Consider the following 12,017-nt stretch of genomic DNA (forward strand, 5'->3'; position numbering starts at 1 on the left):
ATTTTAAAATATATTCAAATAGTAAACACATTTTTTTTTCATAAAATTACAGTTTTTACTGTATTTTTAAACAAAACAAATGCAGCCTTGGTGAGCATAAGAGATTTCTTTTTCAAACTATATTTATTAAAATGTTTCCAAACATTTTTTAAATTTATTAAAATTATTCCAAACCCTTGACGAAGTAGTTTTAAAACAGAGAAGAAAATGTTAAATTTCACTAGTAATAAAGACCGAAATTTCTGTCTGATCATCACACTTTGCTGTTGAAAACCTAAAATATAGGTCATATTGACAGGTCAGATCCCCATTTAGTTTCATAATATGGAAAATAGTGGCCAGTACACTTCTTCTTTTGTATTCCACAGAAAAAGAAAGTCATATGGGTTTGTACAGGTATGGTTAATGTTGAGTGAGTAAATAAAATTTTGACAGAATTTAGGTGAACTATCCCTGTCTTGATCACTCAGTTCTTCAGTGTTGAATATCGTGGGTGTTCTTTTGCGACTATTGATTGTGATTATTTTAATAATAAAGCTGTTTCCTGTCAGTTGCTGCATTTTGGCACTTGTGGCTGAGAGACAGGCTTGGTCTGCACCAAAGGCTGGTAAATATAGACCCAGGATATGACGTGCCGGCGTACTGGCTTTTATTTCCTTTGTTGTGCTTCAATAGTCACCCTTGCACTTCTGTTTCTTTTTCTCTTTATGTCTGTCTCTTTCTCTCAGACGTTTCTCAGGAGAGGTGTGTCCTCATACAGGCCTCTCTCGAGGCTAAAGGTGAGCTCAGTACCGCAGTAAGCATGTAAACATCTAATCCACAACCGTCTTCACTCCATATGCATGCGCAGGGAACTTCATGTGTTCTTCCAGATCAAGTACTGGGTGGTGAAAAAAATATTTTGCAATCCCTGTCGAGCATTGGTGGATAAAAAAACATTAAGAGCAAGCTAAAGCCTATTATTCATTTTCAATTATCTTACAGCATTTGTTTTTAATACTATTACTTATTTTCTCACACTTACATTTAAGCATTTGAACAAACCCCTAATCCTAAATAGTAAACGTCTGTGCACAGCTTATGCAACATGCATGAGCATATTATTACTGTTATATATTTCCACAGTGCAAGCTTACGTTTTTCACCTGGCAGATAATAAAATGGGATAAAACCTTTTCTTAGAGCTGAGAATATCAAACCACATAACAACCACATCAATCATTTTAAACACCTTAACAACCACATAACAACACCAAGGCATTGTGTCAGTGACCATTGCACATCCTTGTGAAAAAAAGTACACTTAATCACAATGAATATGCATTTGTAGTGTACATAGTGCACAACTACATTTTTTAAGAAGATGTTCTTCCAGGTGAAAATCAAAATATACTTAAAGTTCTCTATTTTCATGCACTAATTTTGTGCTTAATATGCTGAAAATTATTCTAGTACTTTAAAATAATCTTAAGAATTTTGGGACACCGTAAATATGAACTAAAAAGTGCTAAAGAATCATTTTTAGTGTACTAAAGGCTGTATCAGCGATTTCAAGCCTGAACATAAAGTGTCACATTCAGCTTACCTTTCTTCACGATCCGCTCGCTGCCTGCCCCATAAATTGCCTGAAAAAAAAAAAACGCGTCTCTGTGCTCAGCCTAGGGTCCGAGATATGCCAAAAAAACAATCGGTGCTACCAACCTTTCCACAGAAAAACAAACAGTGTTCCAACCAATCACCGTCAGGGGGTTGGTGTTGTGGACTTTCGCTCCGCCTCCCTCACATCCCTGCACCAGTATGAAAGTCCACAACACCAACCCCTTGACGCTGATTGGTTGGAACACTGTTTGTTTTTCTGTGGAAAGGTTGGTAGCACCGATTGTTTTTTTGGCATATCTCGGACCCTAGGCTGACCACACAGACACGTTTTTTACAGCCGATTTATGGGGCAGGCAGCGAGCGGATCGTGAAGAAAGGTCAGCTGAATGTGACACTTTATGTTTCAGGGTTGAAATCGCTGATACAGCCTTTAAGTACCAAATTAGTGCATGAAAGTGCATAGAGCACTTTAAGTATATTGTGGAAGTGCACTTTTTTTTCGCCTGGGTTGTTAATGAAATTAAAGGCCACTTAAGTGATCATAAAGAAAGTGTTTCTTAACACACTTTTTATAATAATGTAAATGTTTTAATTTTCATTTCTAAACCATATTTATGAATCTTTTGCTGCAATTTAAAGAAGTACACTTAATTTGATGTGTTGACTAATATACTAAAGCACATCTAAAGTGCTTGATGATGCTTTACAGCTGAAATTAAAATTTAGTCGGTCTGTGTTAGTGGTGGGGATTTTTCAGTAATTCTTTCTGAAGGTTACATCATTACTCCAGTAGGCTGCAACAAATGACTTCAACTAATTTGTTCCTTTTTTTTTAAAGATTTATATTTGGCATTTATTGAGATAGGACAGATCAGAAGTGACAGGAAACAAAGTGGGAGAGAGATGGGGGGCGGGATCGGGAAAGGTCCTCGAGTGGGATTTGAACACGGGATGCCTGGAGCACAGCGGCGCTGTATGTCGGCACGCTGCCCACAAGGCTATCGGCGCCGACAACTAATTTGTTTCTTTAATTAATTTGGGAATGTAACACGTGACTGAGTCAGTGAATCATTTTTTTAACCAGTTTGTTCAAAAACACTGATTAATTCAGAAACAAAACAGGTGACTGAGTCACTGAATCATTCATTCAACTGTTTCTGTCTAAAACACTGCTTCATTTGGGAATGAAACAAGTGACTGAGCCATTGAATCATTAATTTGACCGATTTGTTCAAAAACACTGATTCATTTGGAAATTAAACCGGTGTACTGAGTCACTGAATCATTCATTCAACTGTTTCTGTCAAAAATACTGATTTATTCAGGAATGAAACAAGTGACTGAGTCACTGAATCATTTATTTAGCTTTTTCTGTACAAAACACTGCTTCATTTGGGAATGAAACAAGTGATTGAGTCATTGAATCATTCATTCGACCGATTTGTTCAAAAACACTGATTCATTTGAAAATTAAACCGGTGTACTGAGTCACTGAATCATTCATTCAGCTGTTTCTGTCTAAAATACTGATTTATTTAGGAATGAAGCAAGTGACTGAGTCACTGAATCATTCATTCAACCAATTTGTTCAAAAACACTGATTCATTTGGGAATGAAACACGTGACTGGGTCATTGAATCATTCATTCAGCCGATTGGTTAAAAAAACACTGATTCATTTGGGAATAAAACAGGTGACTGAGTCACTGAATCATTGATTCAACTGTTTCTGTCCAAAACACTGTTTCATTTGGGAGCGAAACTAGTGACTGAGTTGTTGAATCATTTATTGAAACACTGATTCTTTTGGAAATGAAACAAGTGACTGGGTCATTGAATCATTCATTTAGCCGATTTGTTCAAAAACACTGATTCATTTAAAAACAAAACTCGTGACTGAGTCACAGAATCATTCATTCAGCTGTTTTTGTCCAAACCTTAGATTGATTAGGAAATTAAACAAGTGACTGAACCATTGAATCATTCATTTAGCCGATTTGTTCAAAAACACTGATTCATTTAAAAACAAAACTCGTGACTGAGTCACAGAATCATTCATTCAGCTGTTTTTGTCCAAACCTCAGATTGATTAGGAAATTAAACAAGTGACTGAACCATTGAATCATTCATTCAACTGATTTGTTCAGAAACATTGATTTATTTAAAAAAATGAGTCAGTTAATTATTTTAACTGATTCATCCAGAATCACAGATTTATTCAGAAAGTGACTGAGATCATTCATTCATATAATTTTAAAATGAAATTAACTATATTTTAAATGCACTAAATTGCATCTTCATCATCATAAATGTCTGATGAAGAGCCTGCGTGCTCATAACATTTTTTAAATAGATTTTTGATACTTGTGAAGCTTTGGTGTTGCTGACTTTACATTACATTTTTTATCCTCATAAATGTGTAATTAGAAATAGATTTAAATGCATTCGTTTTCCATTAATGCTTGTTAGCAGTACATTTAAACGAAATAATTAACCAAAATACATCATAAAGGTGTACTTACGTTCTACTTAAAGGGACAGTTCACGCAAAAATGTAAGAATATTGGTTGGTGGTAAAACTTCTGTAGTATGCAAAAACTTACTATGGAAGTCAATGTCTACTGTCAGCTGTTTGGTTACAAACATTCTTTAAAATATCTTCTTTTGTGTTCAGCTGAAAAAAAATTCATACAGGTTTGAAACACCTTGAAGGTGAATGATGACAGAATTAACATTTTTGGGTGAACTAGCCCTTTAATTGGGTGAAAAAGCAGTACTAAGTTCAATTAATTGCATTTAATATACATTTTCATGTAATTGCAGATAACATCAAATTAAAGGTCTGAAAATATTACATTCAGAAAGTATTTTATTTCTGTAGTAAGTACATGTAAGTATACTAAAGTAACTCTTTTTTTTCAAAGGCAGGCAAACACCAGTCACACTTTTCTTTAGAACAAGTACGCTTTAGTTTGTAGTACCAGAATCCACACAGAACAACAATATGAATGTATTTACTGGAAGAAAGTTCTTGCAGTAACCCTAAAGTTGACAGATTGCCTTGTTCCGGGATCAGTCCTCTAACCGCTACTCAATATTACCTCAGTGTCCATCACTACAAACAGTATCACAAACACTGACAATAAAAACTATCACTGATTTATAGAGATCATCTGTGGGATGAAACATGCTTAAATTCTCTAATCAGGACCATGTGAGATTTATCTGCTGGTCATCTGTAAATAGGACGAACAAAAAAGATGAAAAGTTTGCTCTATCTGTTTGTGGTTTTCTTTTTTACGGCTGTCAACTCTTGTTCTGTTTCCTGAGATCAGCGCACACAGGAAGTGCTCTCGTTCTGTAACAGGCACATAAGGCTTTTAAGGCCTAGTCGAAATCACGTGAATGTGTGTGTGTTGACAGTGGTGTGGGCGTTGAATGTTCTTCAGGTTAGGGAGCGTTTGGTTCTTGTTTTTCTTTCTGCTGATGTGAAGAGTCCCTCCGAGCATGCTTTATTTTGCATAGGGGAGGATTGTGGGAGGAGAGTGTGAAAGCAGACTCCATCCATCCATCCACTGTTTGTTTTGCTCTTTGTATAAACGTTTTGTGACATCACACAATCACATGTTTATGTAAGGTCAGTATCACTGTGAAAGGTCATCTGAATCAAGTTACACATATGTGTCTTTAGCCAAATGCACACCATTCATAACATTTCATTATCATATATGATATGTTTTTATAATATATATCTTCACTCTGAGTAGCTTCTGGCCTGTTGACATTTATTTTTACTATCCATAACAAAAATAAACTGATATTTATACATTTATTGGCTTTATATATCTATATATATATAGAGAGAGAGAGAGAGAGGGAGAGAGAGAGAGAGAGAGAGATTTATAAAATATCATGGACATGTTTCTTCATAGATTTTGTATATATTTAATCAAATACACTTTAAATAAAACCTAGAAATCATCTTGAAAAACAGTTACTGCATCTGAAAATTGGGTGTCTGACAAATAAAAAAATTAAATTAAAATATGTATTTTTTAACTTACAGGTTAGTTTTGTAAATATAATTTAATTTATTTTTTATTTTATTTCTAATGTTTTCAAATAAATTGTAATAGTGCATTTACTTATTTTACATTATTGATTCATCTATATGCTATCAACCTAAAAACCTGAAAGTAAATATTTTTTATTTTTATTTAGTCATTATAATTTTTTTGATCATGTGTTTTGGATGTTTGGTACAATGGCAATATAATTTTATTTTATTTATTTTTATTTTCATTATTATTTTGTATCATTGACTTACTATTATGGTTTTTATTAATATTTTGAATTTTATTTTGATATTTTCTTTTTCATTTTATTTTATTTTTAAAGTTTTATTTTTAGTATTTTCAATTAAACTTTAATAGTGCATTTTCCTATTTTACATTACTGATTTATTTATGTGCTGTCAGCCTAAAAACCTGAAAGTAAATATTTATATTTTTTATTTAATTATTTATTTATTTATTGGATCATTTTGGTACAATGACAATATAAGGCCAGTTATTTAATTTTTAAATTTCAGTGTTATTTTTGTATAATTGACTTACTATTATAGTTTTTGTTAATATTTTGAATTATATTTTAATTTAATTTGTAGTATTTTCAATTAAATTTTAATAGTGCATTTTCTTATTTTACATTACTGACTAATCTTTTTATTATTATTTATTAAATTATTTTTGATCATTTGTTATTTATGTATCATTGACTTAATATTATAGTTTTTGCTAATAGTTTAAATTATATTTTACCTTTTTTTATTAGTGTTTTTAATTAAAATGCAATAGTGCATTTACTTATTTAACATTACTGTCAACCTAAAAACCTGAAAGTATGAATTTATTTTATTTTGATATTTTCTGTTTTCATTTGATTTTATTTAAAGTTTAGTTTTTTTTCTTTCATTTTTAGTAGTGTTTGTTTAATTTGTAATATTTTCAATTAAATTTTAATAGTGCATTTGCTTGTTTTACATTACTGATTCATCTATGTGCTGTCAACCTAAAAACCTGAAAGTAAATATTTTCATTAATGTAACTTACTAGTATGGTTTTGTTAATATTTTGAATTATATTTTAATTTTTATATTTTCTGTTTTTATTTTATTTTTTTTCAGTTTTATTCGTTTTTGTTTAATATGCCTATATCATTTTATTATGTTTAATTTTTTTTGTTTAATTTTAGTATTAAGTTTTATTTTTTATAACCCTATTTGTTATAACCCTTAAACTAGCTGAAATACCAAAAAAAAAAAAAATTCATGTAACATTATTTATTTAATTCTTTAAACAACATTGTCTTTTTAAAATATTGCACATGAAAAATGTCTTGCATAGTAAATGTGTCTATATACATAAAAATATAGTTTCCTTAGTATTTTAAAAATGTTTCCTTCCAAATAGAGCATTGTATTTGGGTGTCATTGGTATCAAGTCTAAAAGCCCCTGCCTTGTTTAAGTATATGCATTAATTGCTGTTGTTTTTGTCCATCAGGTAGAGGATGACAGTGCTCTCACGGCGGTGTACGTAAACCTCCCCCGGGTGCGTCGGAGTACCACTGAAACCTCCAGTACCATTGCCTCCCCATTACAGGAGCTACCGGACCCTCCCGATACCATTCTTTTAGACTCTGCGGGATGGGAGATCCATACTGACGACCAGAGCGGGCTAGATTACTTCTACCAACCCTCTACGGGCCGCAGCACCTGGGATTATCCGCTTAGCCACTCCATGGAGTCATCAGTGGGGACGGAGGAGGCCCGTTCTCCTCCCTCTTTCCCACAGTCTCCCATCAGCTCGCCCATAGGCTCTGCTCCTCAGAGGTGGAGCTCGGACTGGGAGAAGGTGCTGGATGAGAGTTCTGGCAGGCATTACTTCTTTAACACTGTGTCAGGTCAGAGCTCGTGGGATCCCCCAGAGGGCATCACCTCACCAGGGCAGTTTCTGGACGATTGCCCGGTATGGAGCTTTTATGTTTTCATATAATGTTATTTATGTGCAAATGTGACCCAGGACCACAAAACCAGCCATAAGGGCAAATTTTTTCAAATTGAGATTTATACATTATCTGAAAGCTGAATAAATAAGATAGGACAGGGCAATATTTAGCTGAGATTCAGCTCAAATCTGGAATCTGAAGGTGCAACAAAAATCTAAATATTGAGAAAATCACTTTTAAAGTTGTCCACATAAAGTTCTTAGCAATGCATAGTACTGATCAGAAATTAAGTTTTGATATATTTACAGTAGGACATTTACAAAATGTCTTCATGGAACATGATCTTTACTTAATATCCTAATGATTTTTGGTATAAAAGAAAAATCTGTAATTTTGACCCATACAATGTATTTTTGGCTATTGCTACAAATATACCCATGCTACTACATAAAGTATTAGTTCCCTTTCAAGAGCAAAAGTTTACAGCTAATATCCTTATCGCTTTGCCATTCAAGATGTTGATCTCTTTCTTTCTTCAGTGGTAAAGAAATTATGTTTCTAGAGGAAAACATTTAAGGAATGTTCTCCATATAGTTTGAATGTCCAAAATGCAGTTCAAATGCAGCTTTAAAAGGCTCTAAACGATCGCAGCCGAGAAAGAAGGGTCTTATCTAGCAAAACGATTGGTCATTTCGAAACTAATTGACAGTTTATATTCTTTTTAGCCTCAAATGCTCATCTTGTCTCGTCTCTGTGTTGAGCATGCATAGTCTGTGTAATCCGGGTCAATAGTTAGGTTATGTTGAAAAACTCCCATCTCGTTTTCTTCTTCAACTTCAAAATCGTCCAACATCGCTCTTTTATTTATTTATTTTTTAAAGGGCGTTTGATCTTCTTTGCATGATCACTTTGCAAACACTGGGTCAGGACTTCTGCAGCGATGTAGGACGATTTTGAAGTTGGGGAAGATGTTTTTCAACATACCCTAATCGTCTTGAACCGGAAAAAAAAAGTTGTTTAGAAATTTGAAAAAGTGAATTTGTTTAGAAAATGAATGGGATCATTTTGGAAGTTCAAACTCAATTGATGTCCATTATATGGAGAGAAATCCTGAAAGAAATACATGAACATCTTGGATGACAAGGTGGTGAGTAAGTTATCTGTAAATTTTTGTTCTGAAAGTGAACTACTCCTTTAAGACTGATTTCGTGGTCCAGGGTCACATATAGACCTTAGTCAGGTTAGACGCCGTATTGTTTTTTACATGGATGAAAAAGAGGCTGTGAGGGATAAGACAGTCTTTGCAACACACTGTATAAATACTTTAAAAGGATACATGCCCTTTTTTCACAAGTTGGTATGACTCTTTAGGGTCTTAATGAAATGTCTGCAACATACTTTAGTTAAAGAGCAGGTCACATGGTATTTAAAAGTGTCCTAATATTGTGTTGGAGTCCCCTACAATTAAATATACAGTACATTTAATATTAGAAACTGTCCAAAATATGTCTTCTTTCTTTATTATTAAATTAAGTAATTAGAACAACGACAGTGAGTTCACGGTGTAATAAGTTACCCAGTGACGTAAATCAGGAACAGGCAGAAGATTCAAAAATAAGACGACTCGTTAAGGAGGCTCAGAGTTGACTCTTTCTTTTGAGAGACAATATCTTTATTTATCATGCACGTTTTTGATTAACAACTTTGCAGACTGTTTACATTGAAGGATAGCTATGTAACAAACTGCAAAAAATATATATATTAACCTGCTCTTTAAAATTTCTCAATGGTTGTTAAAAACAGCGCCCTTTATACCTCGTCAAAAACGGCTCTGTTCACAGCAACTAATTTGGGTGCATGTCTCTTTAAATGATAATGAGCTCTGCTCACCCCGCCCCTCTCTTCCTATTTTTGTCTATTCAATGTCGCATTACCATCAAAAACAAACAGTGGCTCTGACTCTAATGTTCACATTCACATCCAATCACAAATCACCTGCATTGCTTACAAGACGTTGTTGTTACAGCTTAGAAAAAATTGCATACAAATGGCTGAGGGCTGAAAAATGCTAATATGAGACAATCTGTCAGGGGTTGTGGACAGGGCCTGAACAATATGATGTCATACGGTTCAGAAAATCAAAGCAGCTTGATAATTGAGACTGATTAGCCTTTTTGGAGATTTAAAAAAAAAAGTGAATGAATCATTGTAGGGTGGTTGTGTCTGCTCACTTCTAAGACACATTATATACAAACACCATGTAAAATGAATTTTGCTTCCAATGTCCCCTTTAATAATATTTCATTGTCTTCTTTACTCTTCAAAATGTAGCCTCCCCTTCCCGAGGAAGACTACCCCGCATCTCCAGATCTGGAGGAGGAAGCATCTCCTCTCTCTATGCCATCAGAGTATTCTTTGATTCATATGAAGAAGGTCTCAATCCCCAGAGCCAGTTTGGATCACAGCGTCCCACAGGGCTGGACCCTCAGCATCGACCCTGAAGGAGCTTGGGTCTTCACGAGCGACTATACGCAGGAACAGGTACAGGACACTTGACACTGACCTTGATGTGTCCTTGATTTGAACTGGCTTACTTATTATTTGGGCTGATTAGCTTGCTATTATTAGGGAGGTGTATGATAGTATGGCTGTAGGCTAGTTTTGTAATCTGATGTAACTTAATGAAGTGCCTTGTTGACAGTGGATCAAGTCGCTAGACGATCAAGGACGGACGTACTACTACCTAAGAGACGGCAGCAAGTCCCAGTGGAACTTACCTGAGGTGAGATACAGTGGGGAAATTTAGGATGGTCCATCTGAAGGCCCACTCACACTAAGAACGATAACTATATTAGTGCCCAAACTTGGCGAACGATAAAGTTTGGTTTGTTTTATATGCTTGTGCTCTTGAAAGTCAGGTGGATTCTGATTGGCTGTCAAAGTTTTTTTTTCATTCATCAGCTGGAAGAAATTGTTCTGAAAGTGATTCTGATATTGTTTTTCTGTGTAGTTATTGTTATAGTTGTGGTAAGAAATTTCCTGTTGTCATAGAATTATTATTATTATTAAAGCTTTTTTTTGTCCCCCATCATCCATAACAATATTTAAAGGCCCCACAAATTTTAAGATGTTTATGACTTACTGGTCAAGGAATATAGGGGTAGTTAATTCAAAAATTTAAAGTCTTGTTTCAGACTTTGTATGACTTTCTTTCTTCTATGAAAGACAAAATAAGATATTTTGAAAAATGCTGGTATCTGATCATTGCAGTTCCCATTGTATTTTTTGTCCATACTATGGATACTGTTTGGTTACCAACATTCTTCAAAATATCTTCTGTTCCTCAGAAGAAAGAAATGTATACAGGTTTGGAATGAAGTGAGGAATAAGAAAGCCCTGATGTATAATGCATTATCATGCCTTGTGATGCACCTTATAATGCATTGTACAATCCAATGAATAATTTAACCACTATAACACTTATCATTTCATTGTTAACACTATGCATTTTAAATTTAGTTATAATTATTTGCAACAAGATATAATGTATTATAACATATATGATTAATTATAATGCATTATACTAGATTATACAACTTACATTTTTACTCACATTCTTTTACATTTTTACTTTCTGTCAGTAAAATTGTTTAAAGTGTAGTATACACAACAGATTTTTAATGTTTTTAAAGAAGTCTCTTCTGCTCATAGTGACACTGAAGACTGGAGTAATGATGCTGAAGATTCAACTTTGCGTCACAGGAATAAATTATATTTTAAAGTATATTAAAATAGAAAACCACTATCTACAATATAACTGTTTTTTCTTTTTTTCTAATCAAATAAACTCAGCCTTTATGATCAGAAAAGATTTTAAAAACACAGCAGTGTATTTGGCAGAATGTCCATGCTGCTATTTTCCTTTTGTAAAAAGGAATGGTGATTAATACACTGGTAAAAAATGGTAAAGAATTTACTTTTTCAATTTTCACTTTTTCACTTTTTTCAAAATGCAAGTAACACATTAAATTAAACATGAAACTTTGAATTAGAAAGACTACAAATGTACATAACAACACTAAAAAAGAATTTTCACAGTGTATTAACAAGCTTTAAATGTGTCATGAAGGAAATCATTTTTGATCACAAATTCTCTCTCACACTTGTAGTACTCTGGAAGTCCAGGACCGTATGGAGTGGGAAATGGAGCCTCACCAGAGCAGGATGCAATTGGATCCACACAAACCTGGAGGCATAGTACAGGATACCTTGAAGATGTATGTACTCGCACACATTTTCTTTATATTTCAGTTTCTGCATGTGTTTAGTTCATCCAGCAGCTCACCCACACTCATAAGCAAAGAGTGATGCCCTGATGCATGTGATGCACACCTGATCCTTCATGTGTGTCC

At 33.8% G+C, this 12,017-nt stretch overlaps 1 protein-coding gene across 2 annotated transcripts in view; it reads left to right on the top strand.

Moving 5' to 3' along the window:
- The window catches only part of arhgap27 (Rho GTPase activating protein 27), a 53,908-nt gene that overhangs the window by 27,910 nt on the left and 13,981 nt on the right, over positions 1-12,017 (top strand). For both annotated transcript variants that reach the window (XM_073828023.1, XM_073828024.1), the window contains exons 3-6: positions 7,161-7,625; positions 9,937-10,146; positions 10,307-10,387; positions 11,775-11,882. In XM_073828023.1, coding sequence (XP_073684124.1) covers positions 7,161-7,625; positions 9,937-10,146; positions 10,307-10,387; positions 11,775-11,882 — 864 coding nt within the window. The remainder of the gene's footprint in view (positions 1-7,160; positions 7,626-9,936; positions 10,147-10,306; positions 10,388-11,774; positions 11,883-12,017) is intronic.

The sequence above is a fragment of the Garra rufa genome, chromosome 22 (assembly GCF_049309525.1).
Source record: "Garra rufa chromosome 22, GarRuf1.0, whole genome shotgun sequence".
Classification (NCBI taxonomy): domain Eukaryota; kingdom Metazoa; phylum Chordata; class Actinopteri; order Cypriniformes; family Cyprinidae; genus Garra; species Garra rufa.